The 20350-nt window shown below is 35.4% G+C and overlaps 1 protein-coding gene across 10 annotated transcripts in view; it reads left to right on the top strand.

Moving 5' to 3' along the window:
* The window catches only part of LOC149775581 (unconventional myosin-XVIIIa-like), a 287486-nt gene that overhangs the window by 86442 nt on the left and 180694 nt on the right, over nucleotides 1–20350 (top strand). For 2 of the 10 annotated variants that reach the window (XM_089943588.1, XM_089943586.1), the window contains exon 1: nucleotides 8632–10456. The exons of 3 other annotated variants lie outside the window; for them this stretch is intronic. In XM_089943588.1, coding sequence (XP_089799714.1) covers nucleotides 8780–10456 — 1677 coding nt within the window. In that variant the 5' untranslated portion in view covers nucleotides 8632–8779. Of the gene's footprint in view, nucleotides 1–8631; nucleotides 10457–12774; nucleotides 12973–20350 lie in introns of those variants that run through there. 5 more of the 10 variants (XM_089943590.1, XM_089943589.1, XM_089943587.1 and 2 more) reach the window with 4 other exon arrangements.

Raw genomic sequence — 20350 nt, 5'->3', positions numbered from 1 at the left:
AATCCAATTGTTATAATGTCAGTCTTTGAACCTCCCTTCCTCCCAATCCCTGTATCCATTTGCCTGTAGTTTTATATTCATTTGTAACAAGCTGCAGTGAAAGTGCTGTATCCCCAGTGTTCTTGTCAGATTTTGAGTTTCCCAGCTTTCTTTTTCAAATTTAGTCAGAGAAAAAATTATTTATATTCAGAAAAACAGCATACATGTTATTTGATTCTTTCAAAACAATTTAATCAATTTATTCAGTTTTCTACTTAAAATATAAACCCACTGTTTTTATTTCATTTTAAAAGCATGCAGTGGGTATGCCTTCCAGTTCAGCGTTTACGTTAGGTACTTTGTATTTGACTCTGTTTATAGTAGTACATATATAAAGTAGATCTCCTTAAAGTTTATACAGAAATAACACAATTGGGCCTGATCACATGATTATGTTCTGACCAATAGAAATCTCCTCATTGATTGTCAACGGATGCAACTGCAGTTATATTCCATTGTCAACAAACAGATGTCACTAAACAATTAACTAGGATACTCATTATTGCCAGTACATGCTACATGTACATGCAGTTAAATTGGCCTAGATTTTGGTCAGCTGGAGACAGTCATCATATTGCTGAGGCTACGGGAGGGGAGGGAGAGAGAGTTGAGGCTATTCATAGATAAAGGAAACTTTCGTGACACAATAAATGCATTCTAGTCACTTTTTAAGATGCAACAATCCATCAGATTTCATTGCTTTTATATAAGTTTGGTGCTGACTTCCTTTGATGAAAGGTACTTTGTTTTTATTGAAGATTGTAGTTGGCCTGCTTTGATGAAAGGTGCATGTGTTATTAAATTCATTTCTAAAGGACAGCTTTGGAAGACTAAAAAATGCCCGTTTGTTATTAATTGGAACATTGATTGAGACTGTATTCTTGTTTTTCATTTGCTTGGTGTTTATAAAGAATGATAAGTGCTTCAAAAGCTATCTCAATCAGTTTTCTTTGATGTTTAAGTAGAAAAAATATTTTTTCAAGTAAGAGAAAAATACATGTATATGAAATTTCATGAACCATGGCATGGTTGTCTCACAGTAGAATTCATATGCAATCTCCCAAAATGACAGTAAACTTTGACACGTAATTTTTCATAGTTTTAAGAATAAAAAACATTTTTTGTTTATGAGAAAAAAATTGTATGTGAAATTTTGGGAGCCAGGCCATGATTGTGCTATATCAAAATTTGTGTTGTAATGACATGTGCTAGAGCGGGATCACACAGTACTTTCTAAATATGAATTTCATACCATAATTAACTCAAATAGCCTGTGTTGTAATGACGTGAGCCAGAGCGGGATCACATAGTACTTTCTAAATATGGATTTCATACCATAATTAACTCAAATAGCCTGTGTTGTAATGACGTGAGCCAGAGAGGGATCACACAGTACTTTCAAAATATGAATTTCATACCATAATTAACTCAAATAGCCTCATTCTTCATTTTCAGGATACACTATATTTTCAAAATCTTTAATAATTTTAAATGCATATCAATTCTGATTCTCACTAAAGTGGATTAACTTGTATAATATGAAGTGTTCGAATATCTATGCATATTATCTTATTATTATGCATAATAACATACCTTACTATGTATCAGTTGTGGGAGGTTATAGGTTGAACTCGACCAAGTCATACGAAAAGACTTATAAAAATATTACTTACAGCTGCCTCTCTTGGCACTCAGCATTAAGAGGTTAGTGTTAGGACTGGTTGACCTGGTGTCAGGATAACGTGACTGAATGGGATTTGATGCTACATGTCTGCTGCATGAGACCCCTGAGTGCTAGACATCACTATAAACTGTCACACTGCAGACGTCTTAGTGATATGATTGAAAAATTGTTAAAGCTGTGTTCAAAATCCAAATCACAGACAAGCATACATATAGAAAAATACTGTATTATTATAGATAGTATCATACTATCTTTGCTTTCTCTTTTCCAGTAAATTAAACATGGTTTGCATTTAATTCTGATGAGTGATAAGGTGCCCCGGGTGACCAAGTGGTCTAAGGCACTTGTCTTTATAGGTCACTGAAATCTCACTTAAGGTATTTTTGATGAAAAGAATGGTTTTTATCTTATTTTTTAAGTTAACATAATATAAATAGATGCATTTTATTTCAGTGATAAATTCGGTTGTCAAAGATGATCGTTATGTTATGAAACAATGTCATTATTAGAAATGGGTTACATTTGTAGATGAGTTCATTGTGAGACGCATTGGTAGATGAGTTTTATTTTTAGACACATTTGTGGACAAGTTTCTGGTGAGAAACATTTGTACAGAAGTTTCTTGTGAGAAACATTTGTAGACAAGTTTCTTGTGAGAATTGTGGATGAGTTTCTTGTGAGACACATGTAGACACGTTTCTTGTGAGACTTATCACTAGTGGCATTAATTACATGTACATCAGCGGAGCACAACTGCTGGCTCGGGGACCAGATCCGCCTGTTCTGTCTGGCCATCAGGGCAAATAAAACAAAACAGAAATCTGGCCCATGAACAGTAATTATATTAAAGAAATTAGTGTTTGCGGCCCTCAAGTGGTCTTAGAAAATACAATCTGGTCCCTGATGTACATGATGAACAGACTATTATAGTTTTATAAACAAAAGGAAAACAAACATGAGATTGCTACAAAATTCAGGAAATTAAAAAGAACATTGAAACATTATCATTAAGTACCGGTACTCTTTATTGACAAGCAAGAATATAATAAAGCCTAGTTTTCCAACCTAAAAAGCACATTTGCTGCACTGTGATAAACAATCATGACAAATTGAGATAATTTTCTGGATAATATTAGGCAGTATTGATAATTTTCTTTAGTAAATGTGTATTATTCATTCAGGGAAAAGTGATTGTCTTTGGTCTCTTGATATTTAGGTTAATGACAATGTGAAATCTTTGTCTAATTCTTCTGGCAAGGTGGAGATATGAAAGACTTCATCTTGTTCCTTTCTTTATTCTCCCAAATCCTGGTTCCAGTCACCTTTAAAAAAACATTGACTGAGAAGAGAGAGTCATTTAGGGTCCTGAATGCTGAGGAAGTGGTAAGAAAGAGTTCTGAATTTATTTAAAAATACTAAAATTGTTGTATTGATTGTAATGTGCGTGTGTGTGTGTGATTGGATTTTTCAAGTAGCTTTAACAATTTTTAAGTCATATTACTACGATGCCTGCAGTGAGCAGTTTATAGTGATGTCTAGCACTGTGGCATCATGCTGCAGATGTGTAGCATGATGTCCAACCCTGTCAGATTGTCCTGACACAAGGCCGACCAATCCTTTGAACAATAACCCCTTAATGCTAAGCGTCTAGCAAGGCAGCTGTTTGTACTATTTTTATAATTTAAAAGTCTTTGGTATGACTCAGCTGGGGTTCTAACCCTTGACCTCCCGCATCTGAGGCGAATGCTCTAGCCATTAGACCACTGGAACAGTGATTGTAATGCATATTCATCCTTTGAAAAGTTATATATTGTAGCCACTATGTTGTAATAACATACAAAAGCCATGAGCTAGTCACTGTATTAAAATAACATACAAAAGCCATGAGCTAGATACTCTATTGAAATAACATACAAAAGCCATGTGCTAGCCACTTTATTGTAATAACATGCCAAAGCCATGTGCAAGCCACTTTGTTGTAATAACATACAAAAGCCATTTGCTAGCCACTTTATTGTAATAACATACTAAAGCCATTTGCTAACCACTTTATTGTAATAACATACAAAAGCTAGCACTTTAGTGTAATAACATACAAAAGCCATGTGCTAGCCACTTTATTGTAATAACATACAAAAACCATGAGCTAGATACTTTAATATAATAACATACTAAAGCCATGTGCTAGCCACTTTATTGTAATAACATACAAAAACCATGAGCTAGATACTTTAATATAATAACATACTAAAGCCATGTGCTAGCCACTTTATTGTAATAACATACCAAAGCCATGTGCAAGCCACTTTATTGTAATAACATACAAAAGCCAGGTGCTAGCCACTTTACTGTAATAATGTACAAAAGCCATGTGCTATCCACTTTATTGTAATAACATACTAAAGCCTTGTGCTAGCCACTTTATTGTAATAACATACAAAAACCATGAGCTAGATACTTTATTATAATAACATACTAAAGCCATGGGCTAGCCACTTTATTGTAATAACATACAAAAGCCATGAGCTAGATACTTTATTGTAATAACATACCAAAGCCATGTGCAAGCCCCTTTATTGTAATGACATACAAAAGCCATGAGCCAGATACTTTATTGTAATAACATACTAAAGCCATATACTTCAATTAGCTTTTTTGTAATAACATTTGAATTCCATGTTTTCACTGCAGATTTCCCGCAAGTCCTGGAATCCTGGAAATGTAAAAATTAAATTTTAAGGGCCTTGAAATGTCCAGGAATTTCTCAAAACCTTGCAAACGTTTGGAATAGTCATGGAATTTCTCACAGTTTAGTTTTAAAAAAAATGTATAACTACTACTTTCATAGAATGCTGGGAATCATTTAAAAAGACAAGTTTTGAACATGATACAGTTGTGATCAATAAATTGTTTCATGTGGTTCTTGAGTTTAGTGCAGTAGCCCAGGATTAGTTTGAAAAAGTCATGAAATTTATGTTTTTATTAATTCCTGCATGAATCCTGTCACTCGTCTTCTTATGGTGTCTTAGATAAAATTTATCTGATTAGATGTCCATTATCCATCATGGCAGCCATCGTGTGAATCTTAATGCTACTCATCCTAGATGGAAAGTCTTATTGACACTAGGTTACCACCAGAATACTTGTTGTGTCTAGATGGTCCTGTTGAAAAATATGCCAATCAGCCATTAAATGTGACCTTGTTATTACTCCAGAATTGCCAGTCTGATATCGACAAATAGTTTTCACCAAAACACTAAATCTAAATGTTCTAGATGAAAGTAATAGACATCCAATATGGCTGCCACAAAAACATTTTGAAAGTCGTATTCCTTTCTATTGAATGGATGATCATATCAACATAGGGTTTTCACCAAATGCCTCTGGTATCTGGTATTTTCTAAAGAAACTTGTGCCGATCTTACATTCATAATGGCTGCTGCAGTGGGTAATTTTAAAGTCATTCTGCTGAAGATAGATAGCTGGTTCCAATACACTGCATTTAAAAAGAAGAATCAGCCTTATCTTGAATTCCTGGAAATCATTTTTAAACTTCATTTCCTTCAAATACAGTAAGTACTACGTAAACATATTTAGTTTAAGGTATCAATCCATTGGTTTTTGGGTATGCAGTTTTTCAATGTTCTAGAATAGAGAGATTGGTGGTTGTTATTTGTATTTTTGTCATATAATATAAAAGTCTGTAAATAAGCAGTGAATGAAAGTCATTGTTTTTTAGACTTCTTAAAGATTCCCAAACAGAAACTTCTTTGGCACATTTAAGGAATAGATATGTTAAAGTTATGTGTTTGTTTGATGCCTTGACTGTATATGATCTTTACCGGAAGCCATTGTCTTAGACAATCCGATACACTGTACAGGTGCTTGGTTGTTTTAGTGGAGGATTTTAAGTGCACACAATAGCACAATGACACTCATAAAACATTATCATTGATTGTACAAGATAACCTTACAGTTCGGCACAGGGCTGGTCAGGTTACTGTTTTAGACAAGCTTTTAAAGGCATTGAAGCCCTCACAAGGATTGGCTATCGTATGACTCATCTAACCTGTTGGGATTGTGGTGATTTTTGGAAGCACAGAATTATCATCATGTCAGTGGACTAAAAATATATTATTTTTAGACAATATAAATGCAGTTTTAAATGTGTTTCTAGCAATGACATCAGTTGGAATTACAAATACTACTACTGTTTTCTACATTTTGTCTGTCCTGATTCAAGGCTTGGGAATTCCTTCCATTATTAACACTTCCATGTACTAAAATTACCCAGCAATGGAGTAATCATGCTACAAAATAACCCCACAAAAACATATTGAGTTAGTACTTCCAGAATGTAGTTGGAAGACATTGGGTGTTGAATACATCTTTTTTTTTAATCACTTGTGCATATTATCATTACTAAAGATTGTAAAAGGATGTACAAACCAGCTTTTGTTTTACTTCAGTTTCATGTGTCAGACAGCGTCTTGCAGTTTTTTTATTGTGTATCAGTTTGCAGTGACAGTGCACCTGGAATAGAGCTCTTGTACCCAATTTTATCACGCCTTAAACTGAAATAGGGAAGAATATTCATTGGGAGTACTTACAAAAGATTTTCTAAACCATATTGTCATCTCTTGTTTTACCTTTTGTCAAGCTATGAATTGAAAGCACACTGAAGAAGTAGCACGTTAACAATAGAACATATCCAGAGAACATTTTGCTTGGTCCCTGTTACAGCCTAATCAATGATAATATTTTCTGCATGTGGATAACAGTGTGTAAGGCATATTCAACCAAATTATACTTAACGAGAGTTAACAAGGAGAAACTGTAACTTATTTTTATTATATCGTGGGAGATGCTTGTCAAATTAATGTGTGCTGACAGTTTGGAAGTGACCTACAGGTAAAGTTGGGAAGGTTTCCGAGGCTGCATAGGAAAGTACATGGAAAATTTGTTACACTGTGTGCAATGGACAAAACACAAAGGTTTAAGTCTTGGAAGTCGTAACAAATTACCTGGAAGAAAATGATACCATAAATTTATCATTTGTGATCATTCGCAAACATAGTCTCGTATTTCTGCCTGCATTTTCACTAGCATGTTATGATCATGCAGCTTTTGTCGTGTGCTTAAGTGATTCCTATTGTGTAACCAGGATGTTCATTCATGTATAGGGCTTCATATTTGCAGTTGAATTTCTCCAAAGTATTGATGTTCCATGTACAACAACACAGGTGTGTGCTTTAGTTTTATAAAGGGAGAGGACTGTGCAGTATTTGTTAGATAAATTATTTTTGAGCAATATTCAGGGAATATAAAATGATTATTATTCCAGTATAGGATACATAGGATTAATTCAGGGACTACGATGGCAATTGTGTACACAGATCATTGATTAAGGTATTTTCTTAGCACTCTGTACTTGTGATTAACATTGAAGTGCTTGAATAAATTGCAATGGAGGTGTAGGTCAGATGGACAATGGTATCTGTTACCTGATTTTGATGGAATTCTTTACCAATTCTGCAATTAATTTGGAGCTGTTAAAAAAATATAAAATAATGGCCATTTGAGAGAATGGAGCATCCAAACTCGATAAAATGGCTCATATATTTTTGGCAGTTGATTATTATAATGGATTGTTATCTATAATCTATGCTAATACTATTCATTCATGATCAACAAAACATGCATCAAAATGCAAAAATGTACCTTTTACACCGTGAAAGAGGATATATTTATGTAATTCATCATATACATCTTCTAGAGGTGCTCTGACTTGCTAATTCAGTGGTCAGATAATTGTATGACTGTGAAATCACAGTAAATACTTTTCATTGATATACCCCCTAGGTGCAGGATTTCTATAGGGAAATGATTGTGGACATGAATAAACTTGAAGTTTTTTTATCATTTCCAGATTTCATGGTTAGGTGTTAAATGAGAATGATGACCAAAATAAGAATATTGGTAAATCTCCTTTGTTAATTAACAATGCCCCTTTGTTAAAATCTTTAAGGCTCTTCATTTACAGGTTGTTGGAACTGGATGCATGATCATGAATATGCATTGCAAATGCCGGATGAAATTCAATCCAGTTTTAATTAGGCAACCACATTACACCAAAGTACTATCCCCTTTTTATTAAACCTTAATTTTTTGTTAAACTTGTGTATTCCATTACATTTAAGGTTTAGAAGTAAATATGTAGGACTTGCACATTATGATCTCTCCACCTTTGGAGTAAACAGGTGTTTTTTACCCAGTGTTACACCAAACAGCATAAACAAAGTAATTTACTTAAGGTAATGATACCGATGAAAATATACAGGACATTTGGCAGACAGTAAGATGAATCATGGTTAAGCTAAAATTCCTGGGCGTGTTTAAATTTTAAAAGATTGATATCATTTGTTTAGATTTAATTTTGTTTAAACTTTCTTCTTTTCCTTGAGGCCTTGATTGTCATGCATGATAGAGTTGCCTGACATTATGTTGAGAAACACACAAAAGCGATTGTTTAAATGAAGGACAAACATTAATGGGAACTTATTTCCTCTACAGGAGACAAATGTCAGTTTCATTTGATGGGTTCCATTGATGACTACAGGTGATTTGCTTAATGCTGTTGTCAAATTGTATATGTCATACAAGATAGACTGGTTATTTAGACCTGGTTTTATATTTTGCATTTCATTTGGATTTAATCAGATCAGTCACTGTCACGACATCTACATGTACTTCTGGATGTGATTCACTCTTTCGCAGAAGAACCAATTCATTAATTTTGGAATTCATTTTCAGAAGAGAAGATGGATGTTGATTATATCTATATTCATTACACAGATTCAGTCATTGGAAATACCTCATGGAAATAAATGTGAAAACATAAATGTTTGCAGAAAATGCAATAATGTGTGTAGTTTTATGGACTGGTACATTGAAATTACATCTTGAAGGATTTACAGTTTTCATGCACAAGAAAGGAATTATCTGGGACCTTGTGTAAGTATAATTGTACTTAATCAGTATCTTCAAAACCACAAGATGTTGAAGGGGGGAAAAATGGCTTCTTCAAAAGTCGAAGCTAAGTCTGTTCTGAATGCAAAGAGACCTTCGACAGAGAAAGCTGCAGTATCCAGTTCTCGAAATAAATCTAGTACTGGCTTGTATGCCAGACAGCTTTCAGAAGGGGTCACCTGCAAAGTAGAAAAATCTGAAAATAACAGAAGTGTAAATAAACCTACAACAGAAGAACAAAACACTCCACATAAACGAGTTCTCGAAAGAGCTAAAAGTGATGGAAAACAGTCAGGTACCAAAACCAAAGTTAGTCCAGACAAACGTCCACAGTCAGCAGATGTTGGCGAAACTGCAAGTTCCAGGTCAGAGTTGTCCAGAAGCCCATTTCTTCATAGAGTCAAAAGTGCTCCAGTGAAAGAGAATATTAAGAAAGAACAATCTTCTGCCTCTCTTCCAAAATCTGCAACAGGGAAATCTCCAGTGTCGAAGAGAGAAAAAGTATCAACCATGAGAGTACTAAGTCTGCAAGAAGCTGCCTCAAAGGGACCTGCACACCTTCCTTTAAGTAGATCAAAGTCAGATAAAGGTTTGCTTTCAAAGAGAATCAGTTTGAATAAATCATCTGATGCTTTGCATAAAGACTTAAAATTAAGAGAGAAGTTACCAAATGGCAAAGAACACGATGGAAATGTAAAGTCTGCAGAGCCTGTGCTATCAGAATGCAACATTTCTGATGGCATTGAACCATCTAATCATCTGGCTCCATGCAGCAAGAAAGCTATTGATTCCAAGATCAAAACCACAGTATCAGACTGCACAAAAGCTGTCATTTCAGAGGAAAAGTCAGTATTTCAGGGGGACAGAAAATCAGCTGACAGCAAGTCTACAGAACTTCTCAAAAGCCCAGAGAAGTCTGATGATCTGAAGCACAAATTAGAAGTAGTTGATACTGACAATGGAACCCCTGAGAAAGATGCAAAAAGCATCAGCAAAAAGGTTACCATAGACAATAGAACAGAAATGTCAAGTGATAATTCTGAGATCAGTGAGCAGAAAGTGTGTTACAAGCAATTTTGGGAGAATTCAGAGGTGAAACCTACTGACAAAAACCAGGCTGAATCTAAAGAAGAGATAAAAAATGAATCACCTTCATCAGAGGTCATTCCTATAAGTGACATTTCTTGTTTAGTTCAGTCTCTGCAAAATGGACAACCAGATGAAAATTATCAAGGTGATTCAACACAGACTGACAACAAAGTTGAAGAAGTCAACACAGTCAGAGATTCAGGTGACACTAATGTGCAAAAGATATCTAGTCTGTTAAGAAAGTCCCAGAAGAAAATTCCATCTGCCAAAACACCAGATTTTCAAAACCAATCAGAATCAAGTTCCAATGGAGAGACAACATCAGCTAATCATAAGACGTTCGGTCCAACTTCTCCAGTGAAGAGTAGTCCAGTTTTCTCTTTTAGGAATACAGGGTTACGTAGCCCTAGTCCTCCTACTTCAGCAAGGTCAGATTCAAGCCTCTTTGTGACCCAGAAGCAAATGAGATCCACTGGATCCAAAATTCAGCAAAAGGTTGACAACTCCCAAAGTGCTAGTTTTCCTGATCAGCAGGATTTGTACAACAATTCTGAGTCGTATAGTTTACTGGATTTTGACAAGCTTCTAGCAAGTTACATGGAAAACTCACAATCGGTAATAATTCTATCTTATAAGCAAAGTGTAAAGTTTTGTGTGCAGTGTTTTAAATGGGAATTAAACACCATCATCATTGTTCCATTTGCAGGTACTGAGCCATGAATTTTGTGTTGTTGCTGTTGTTGTTGGTGGTGGGTTTTAATTGGCACTTTGAGCACTTTATTGGCTGTCATGCCATGGAAATGGGAACTAAGTGCCATTTTCAAGGACAGACTGGGGAAGCAGACCCAGGCTGATCTTGGCAGGTGTTAAACCTGTAACCGTTGGACTGCAAGTTGTTGCTTTGCTGAGTCGATGCGGCTCCCACATGAATTGTTTATATTTACATTTCAATCTAATATTAGCATAGGTAACCATGCCTACTCGTATATATATATCTTTCTTTTAATTCTACTTTTTGTTTGGTTTAGGCAAAAACTTTATCCTTCATGCAGTCCTGAAGTTTATGACCTTGTTTGCAGTACTAACCATATTTTGTACACATAAGTGATGTTAATGTATTGCGGTACTTAGGGTAATTTCTTATGAAATTTTAATACTTTCAAGAGATTAATTAATTATAGTGACTCGATATTCTGTCAAAGTCATGGTGTGCTTGCTTGTAATGACAGTCATTCATCGTACATTATTAGGTTGTGTTCATAAAGAAGACATTAAACAGTAACTCTCGATGTCAAGAAAATCCTGCTATAGTCATGTAAACTATTGCCATAGAGAGCAAGCAGACAGCTCTTGCGTATGCACCTTATGTGATGAAGTGTTAGAGTTTCAGGTTTTCATTACATGTGATCACTTGCTGACAGTTTGCGCTACACTAGTGTTAGTAAATGAGGCTCACCTAAAGAATGCTTTATGAAGGTTAGAAATCTTCTCATGAAAGTATCTCTTAATTAGTTTACAAGTCTGCCATCACTGAATTCATAGGTGATCTTTTTGTTTCAAGAATGATAATGGCCTCAGTGTTGTTACTGTCTTAGACCTTTAAGGTACATTTACTGTGGTTCTGATCTTTAGATTGGCTATGGTCTGTATCATAGCAGGGGTTGACAATTCCGTCACCAGAACAATGAAAGACTGTAGTTGGTAAAGTGAAATGTTATTTAAGCTGCACAAAGTTTATATTGAAGAAAGAGAAGAAATGCAAATTCTGATAACATTTTTCCTATGTCACTTTTGTCTGGTTAGTAGCTCATAATTGGAACTGTCCATCCCTACAAAAGAATTTATTGTAACATGTACCATTTTTATTTCTCTATCAATAGCAGCCACCCATTTTATAAAGCCACCTTTTCTTTTCAGATGGGTAGGCCACCCATTTTTTGAAAGGGAACCATTGTTTTTATTTACAGTTTGTGTATTATATTAGTTACGATCCTTCCAGTGATGGATTGCCTCCCTTGAGTATGTATTTTCCTTGATAACCCATTGAAATTCATTTATCTAGCTTTAATTAATTTGTGACTCCTTTTTTTAAAGCCTAAAATGAATTATTCACTCCCTTTTAACTTAAAATAATCTTTGACTCAAGACATATCTCAATATTGTTGAGTGTTAGTGTGAACTCATTGTTAAAGTTTTTTGTGGAACCCCATAACCTTGAAACATGAGAGACATATCTAAGCCTTCCATGGAACCATTGTAAAGAAATAATTGCCTTCAGTCAGTGTTAAATTTGTACCATATATGCTCAAATAAAAGTGAGATTAGACCGCAAATAACATTGAGCTTGATTTGCAATTGCATTGTACACTGACAGATACAAGAGAATATATGGTGTATATATAAAATGAACAAAGATTATGTGGTTTTTTTATGTCATGACTATCATCAGCAAAAAATGAATTAAGATCTCAGATATTTTATCCAGTATTTCTGAGCAAAATACCTATGATGGGGAGGTAACTCCATGATAGGGAAGCAAGAAATACAATACTAAGAGTAAATTCTTGGTCAATCACCCCATATTTGCATTTTATCTTATGTTTTGTTTGAACAGTTTCAGGCACTCGTTTGGTTGTTGACTAAAATGCCCTGTCCAAGTACCAGTGTACTTTATCTATGCTGGCTTTATTCAAAATACCAAAGATAATTGTATATTTAATTCTTTATATGCACACAATATCATGAAACATTTGCCAGTGGTTTTTGCTGTATATGAAACTTGAATAGACTCGTTGAAATGTTGAATTTACTGTGCCAAACATCCCTTGTACTTATACATACACTGTGAGAGAAAATGCACAGTGTTTGATTTTGAAAGGCAATTTGTCATGGGTTGAGGCTCATGAGCAAAACATACCAGTCCACATAAATCCGAGGGCTGTATAACTAAGGAATTTTTCTAACATAAAGGAAGTCATTTGTTTAGGTGCATCTGATTTTGGACATCATTTATTCAATGTGGGATTTGTTCCATAGGTATTGTTATGTTTGTGTATTATCATTGCTCAAGTTACCATTGTAAGATGGGTATAAACTAACATGGAAGGATGACCTTACACGAACATTTAAAGGTAAGTTAATATACACTAGTATCTTGATACAGTATTTAAAGTTTTTAAACAAAATTAACATATCTTTTACATATCTAAATGTGCACAAGGAAGGGTTTTGGCAATCAGGTGGGTTATTTGATGAAGTCATAACTTTGGTTGGAGTGATAATATTTGCAGTGAATAAGCTTTACTGCTATATATTTACTTCATGAAGACCCATAAAAATGGTGTATAGACAGCTGTACAGGTGCAATATGAAGACCTGTAAAAATGGTGCATAGACATCTGTGCAGGTGCAATATGAAAACCCGTAAAAATGGTGTATAGACAGTTGTACAGGTGCAATATGAAGACTCATAAAAATGGTGTATAGACAGCTGTACAGGTGCAATATGAAGACCCATAAAAATGGTGTATAGATAGCTGTACAGGTGCAATATGAAGACCCGTAAAAATGGTGTATAGACAGCTGTACAGGTGCAAATTTTATGGCATAGAATGATCTGATATAGGGGGAGGGAGCTGTGATAACTCAGCTGGCAGAGTGTCAGATTCCTAATCCAAGGGTCATGGGTTTGATACAAACACAGGCCAGCCCAGATTGGCTGCCTTAGTGTGTCCTTGGGACAGTACTTAGTTTCCACTTTATCTGCATGATATAGACGCCATTTTTTGTACATGATATAACCAATATTATATTACATTTTCCCTCAAAACCAACAAAAACAAGTACTTATATAGTATGGTAGAATCATGAAATGTATAATGACAGGAAGCTTTTTTTCCTACTGAATTAATTGTTGGATCTACCTTCATATGTTTGTGGCATTAGGGGTTCAACTAATCACCAGTGCATCAGTACAAAGGACAGTGTAATCGATACAAAACAATAATTAACTTATACAAGTTCCTTTTAACATGCAACTACTAAGGGAAAATTTTAGTCATTTGCATAATTTTTTCATTATACTGTATTTACATGTGTCCTATTGTTGGTTATATTTTGCAGTGTATATAATACATGACATGTTGTTGCCGTGATACAAGAACCATTTAATGAGCATACTTGTTTATTTTATGCAGATTGTTTGTATTATGGATCATGGTTTGTTAAAAAAGTAGAAATAGTCATGGATGAACTTTATTTAAAATATTTGGTGCTTTCTGATTTTTTTTTTTGCATTATCAACTCATAGAAATCAGCATATGCTTAATTGTATAACTACCACTGAAATTCCTTTGACAACGAGGCCCCAGTTAATAATGTTAACTTAGAATAATTCTGGAGACAGAGCCTAAAATCAGTACTCTTGGCTCAAGATTTTAGTTGTCAGAGTAATAACAAAGACTCGGCCCCTTCGCCAGTTATCTGATGCAGTGCAAGTGTATTTTTGATCTCCACAAGATCAGCAATAGTCACACTAAAACTAATATGAGGGTGATAAAAGAGTCCAGATTAAAACTTAAGTAACGATCCACCCACTTTAAACACATTTCATTAAAGCATAACTCCAACTCTAGCTGATCCTTGTAATTATGAATCAGAATGTGTATATTTAGGCTTTGAGAGGGAAAGAAAGGGGAGGGAGAGAGATCCATTAACACATTAACCCCTAGCGACAACTTAACGGGGCAGGCAGTAGTAGCCTATTGCTGAGCTCTGTAGCGTCATTGTCATGCATGATACACTAAAGTAGGTGGTATTATAGAAAGGTAGACAGATGTAGCTCTACAATGATACCAGATAATCTGGAATATCTAGTTGCACTACAAATTACAGATAAAAAAAACTGATTTTTTGGACCCGACTTTTTTTCTTCCAAAGTTCGCTTGTGGTCGGAATCCAGTTTGGTGCCTGGATTTTAGACTTTTTGGTCTCAGATCTAAGGCAAACCAGTATGAACTGCAAACAGATGAGATGAGCCTTTGCAAAAAGTAGGATAAGATGGGCATTTGGAATAAAGAGTGGTCTCCATACAAAAATAATGGCTCTGTTTAGCAAAAAAAAAAAAGAACTCCGACTTTTACCCTTCTGCTCATGCACGAGTCAAATAGCCAATGAAAAACAATGTTTCTAATACAACCAGGCAGTATGTTATTGAAAGATGACCGGGGATTTGGTGTTTTCGAGTCTATTCAGAAATAGCTTTCAAAATGTGTTTCCTACTTGATTTTCAGGCGAAAATGACAAAAGGCTCCTGGGGTTAATGTGTTAAGCAGTGAAAGACAAAATAGAAGAAAATACAATAACTTTTCTTTTGAACCTTAAACATTAAGAATTGTAATGCATGGTCCAATTTTATCCAGGATATGTCATGCTGCATTTGTATTACATCTACTAATTATAGACCAGATGGCATGTTTATATTCCTATTTCTGAAGTCCATAGTCTGGCTGGCGATCTTCTTCTTGGAAGATGGCCCTGAAACTTCCCACATACATTCATCTTAGGCTCTAGTTCATGCTAAGTGACAATGGTGCTGCTCGGACAACCAAAATGGCCACCACTGCTTGTTAAAAAGTTTCCTCTGGAATGGATGGTCGTATCAGCATGGCGTTTTTACTGAAAGACTTTATTGATCCCAAATGAAAATTGTGCCAGTCTGATCCACAGTTTGGCCTCATTGGCAGATTTTGAAACTCTTGCTATCATTCTGAATAAAACGGCCTTGGTTTTTCACAATAAGACTTGTAATGATGTTGCTTTCTGGAGACCCAATATGGCCACCACAGTGGCCATCTTAAAATCCTTTTTATTGTTGCTCCCTGTGAATGAATACTGATATGAACACTGGGCTTGCCACTACAAGACTTCTTATGATGTCTGATTGGTCCTTAAAGAAAATGGTACCAATCAGACATCCAGTATGGTGACCACAGCAGTCATATTGAAATTCTTGTTATCACAGCGTCTCTTGAATAGAAAGTCATATCAGCATGGGCTTTTCACTGAAGTCTTCTGTGTGTCTATAGTTCTTAATAAAAACTGTGCCAATCAACTGGAATTATCCAATATGGCTGCCACAGTGGCCATCTTGAAAAATCTTATTGCTACTACTCCTTGATGGAAAGAATAATTGTATTGGATTTTCACTCAAAGACTACTTATAATGTCTGATTGGTACTAAATGAAAATGGTGCCAATCTGATATCAAGTATGATCACCATGGCATCCGTTTTGAAAATCTAGTTACTACCCTACTTACTACTCCTCCCCCTAAAAGGAAAGTTGTATTGAAATGGAGGTTTCACCAGAATTAATTACAATGTCTAATTGGTCCTGAATCAAAATAATGCAGTCTGACCTCCAATATGGCCACCATAACCTGAAAATCTAGTGGCTATTCTTTGTAATGGAGAGTCATATTGACGTTGGGGTTTTTAACCAAAAGACTTTTTATGTTTTGTTGGTCCTGATGGAAAATAATGCAGATGTGAGATCATCACTACTACTCTTTCAAAATTAATGGTTGTATTGAGATGGGGTTTTCACCAAAAGAATTCTTATTATATGTAGCTGGTTCTTAATGAAAATGGTGCTCTGCGTGCATCCAATATGGTTGCCACAAAGAAGATATTGATAATCTTAATTCCCTTGAATGGATTGTCACGTTGCCTTAGGTTTTTTTCCTGCCAAAGTGGCTGATTTGAAACTCCTGTTACTCAGGAATATCACCTGTTGCTCAGTAATATCACAGATTGTTTCAACACTTAGCAATAGAAGAAATGGTCTTATTTTGACTGCATGGAAATTCTTTTTGCACTGTATCATTTTGAATCATCCGTTCAGAAACAATTTATTATTTTCAGCCTACAAATAGATAAATTATTAAGAAAGCTTAGAAGAAAAGATCTGTAAAAATCCATGCACAATTAATATCCCTCAAAAGTAATTTCCATTTATCATCTGTCAAATAATTAAAACAAAATGCAGTTACATTCAACACAAATCCATAAATTCAAAAACAGCAAATGCCTGCATGTGTCAGTAAAGCCATTCTTTCATTGGGATTACATGTGTACATGTTACATCGTTCCTTGTCATGATATTGTTCTGTTCGGCTTGGTCTGTGCTTTAGTAGTCATCCATATCCATCCAGCATGACCAGCATAAATCCTAACCATTTCCTGATGAAATCTCCATTCTCGTTTTTTGTCGAAACAGGTCAGTGTCTGAGATCTTATGAAATCTGAATACAAAATGCATGTGATATGAATACATCTTTACTAGAGGCAGATCATTGACAGTATGAGAGAGTGATGACAGTGTGAGAGGTCAAGGACAGTGCTAGAGGTCAAAGACTATGTGAAACTAATGCTTTGTGATATGTCTAGGCCGTCCATATTTCCTTCCAAAATGTCACAAGCCTGGTATAGGGAATCACATTATGACATTTACTGACATAAACAAAATTAGATGGTTGTAGCCTGAAAATTTCACTAACTCATGATATAAACTATTAGGAGAACAGTAGGTGTATTATTGATTCATGGGCTGTGCAGACTTTTAGGGTGAAATTGAATAATGTTTGTGCCCCATTCTTTGTATATGCTCGTAACTTATTTTGTGGATCTTAGTTTTTGTACAGATAGTATTTTGTATTGAAACATTTCAGATGTTCATATTTTAGGACAAGTGGAAAATAGTGATTATTTATTTTTACCTTTATATATTGATCTGTCTATAAAAGTTAATAATAAAAAGTGTACTGCTAACCATAGCAATATATAATTGTTTACATCAGTTTTACAAAAGTTTCAAACAGTGTAATTTAGGTACTCTGGATGACCAACGTCATGACATTAGGTACTGTGCTATTTGTATTTGAATGTCATTAAATTTTAGCATATCTTTAATTTTAGCCTGTACAAAAATATAAATCTTTAGTGATAATGGTTTTATAGGTATTTGGGTTGAAGAGGGAAACTTGGAAATCCAGGTAATTCATTACTTAACATTAAAGTACATTGGGTCACATTCACTTAAATATATTTGTCTCCTGCATTCTAAGAAGAAAACACAGACCTTTGTCTTAGTTTGCAATCCTGCCTGTCTATCCCATATGCCAGACGTGCTGTTTTAGAACTTCAAATGGTTTTTTTATGTTTTTGTGCCAGCAGTCCAACTGGTTGATTAAATTCAAAATTAAGGGCTGACTTTCACAAGTATGGCCAGGCAGCAAATTGAGGTTGGCATTTCTGAACATTTGCATGGAAAATCAGGAGAAAAATGTTTTTGATATACATGATAGAGTGTATATTCATTTAGTGACTATATTAATTCATTCACACATAAACCTTTTATTTGCCAGGTGTCTTTTCATTAGTATTTTTTTGCATCATTGTTCACTCAGTTTCATCTTACAATTAAAATTGATATTTAAAACAATATTACACTTCATACATAATTCACTTTATTTTTATCATTTTATTTTGTTTTGTGGGTTTAATGCCATTTTTTGGCACATGATATACATGGTGGCCAGTGTATCTGGTGGAGGAAGTACCAATGACCCATGGGAAGCTACTGGCAAGCTTTCTCCATGCCCACATTGAAGTTGAGACTTGAATTCATGCAGACCGAGGTGAGATTTGGGTGATCTATACAGATGAGTACCTTAGACCACTCCGGCACCCGGGACACCAGAGACATTATTTAGAGACAGAGTTGTTCCACTGGAGTAAAAGGCTGCATTGTAGTGGAGAATATTTGTATTCTTCTCTGTTTGTTAGTTAATTATAATTCATTTAAAATAAATAACTGTGAGTTCATTAAGTCATATTGCATACTGTTTTTAACCTTTGATGTTGAGGTGTCTCACCGTAGACAATACAGCCGAGTTCATTAGTAAGTGGGAACAGTGCCATGCAAACCTATACATTTTCTGTACATTTTTCACATGTGGATATCTTTTGTTGGATAAAAATGGTTAATTTTTGGTATTATTGTTAGTAATGATGTCATTACATACATGAATTCATTGACAGAGAAAGTGATGTGTTTTTTATCAAGAAATTATAGTTGATGTCAGAGGCTATGTGTGCTGTTATAAACATCAGATTTATCATTCAACATTCCTTTCATCTTTCTCATTGATATCTGGACTGCTCCGGTGGCCTATGTGGTTACAGTCTCCGCCTTGGATGCCGGAGGTCTTGGGTTCAAACCCCAGCTGAGTCATACCAAAGACTTATAAAAATGGTACTAACACTAGCAGCTGCCTCGCTAGGAGCTCAGCACTTAGAGGTTAGTGTTAGGACTGGTTGGTCTGGTGTCAGGATAATGTGACTGGGTGGGGCATGAACCTACACATCTGCGGCATAATGCCCCAGTGCTAAAGTTTAAACATCACTATAAACTGCCACACTGCAGACATCGTAGCAATATGATTGAATTTTTTTTAAAGCTACAGTTGTTAAAAATCAAAATCTCTGTCTCTGTCTCACACACGCACACACACATGCACACACAGACAGACCGACACACACACACTTTGATTCTGCATATTTTGATGTATTGAATGTGATTGTGATGAGAATTTACAACATTTGAATTGTGTTTAGGACATGGTATCAGGTCAAAGGAATCCAAAATTTGGAAACAGGAATCAAGGTTCTAACGTAGTTGCTGCTTTTTTCATAGACGTGCAGACCATTCCTAGCATTTGCATGTAGTCTTCAGGCTCCATTTTAGCTGGGGGTTGAGGTGGGGTTAGTAATGATCCTAGTCTTCATCTGCAACCACCCCCCACAAGCTGGGAGTTGAAGATAGGTTAGTCCTGTATGTAGTTTGCATGTCTTACACTAGCTGTGGGTTGAAGATGCATTGGTGATGAATGTAATTTTGATGCCCTGCCCTAGCTGGGAGTTGAAGATGGGTTAGTCCTGTATGTAGTTTGCATGTCTTGCACTAGCTGTGGGTTGAAGATGCATTGGTGATGAATGTAATTTTGATGCCCTGCCCTAGCTGGGAGTTGAAGATAGGTTAGTCCTGTATGTAGTTTGCATGTCTTACACTAGCTGTGGGTTGAAGATGCATTGGTGATGAATGTAATTTTGATGCCCTGCCCTAGCTGGGAGTTGAAGATAGGTTAGTCCTGTATGTAGTTTGCATGTCTTACACTAGCTGTGGGTTGAAGATGCATTAGTGATGAATGTAATTTGGATGCCCTGCCCTAGCTGGGAGTTGAAGATAGGTTAGTTCTGTATGTAGTTTGCATGTCTTACACCAGCTGTGGGTTGAAGATGCATTGGTGATGAATGTAATTTTGATGCCCTGCCCTAGCTGGGAGTTGAAGATGCATTAGTGATGAATGTAATTTTGATGCCCTGCCCTAGCTGGGAGTTGAAGATGGGTTAGTCCTGTATGTAGTTTGCATGTCTTGCACTAGCTGTG

The sequence above is a fragment of the Sinohyriopsis cumingii genome, chromosome 19 (assembly GCF_028554795.1).
Source record: "Sinohyriopsis cumingii isolate HCF-2022 chromosome 19, ASM2855479v2, whole genome shotgun sequence".
Classification (NCBI taxonomy): domain Eukaryota; kingdom Metazoa; phylum Mollusca; class Bivalvia; order Unionida; family Unionidae; genus Sinohyriopsis; species Sinohyriopsis cumingii.
The sequence above is the reverse complement of the archived record's forward strand: the minus strand, read 5'-3'. Positions and strand labels throughout refer to the sequence as shown.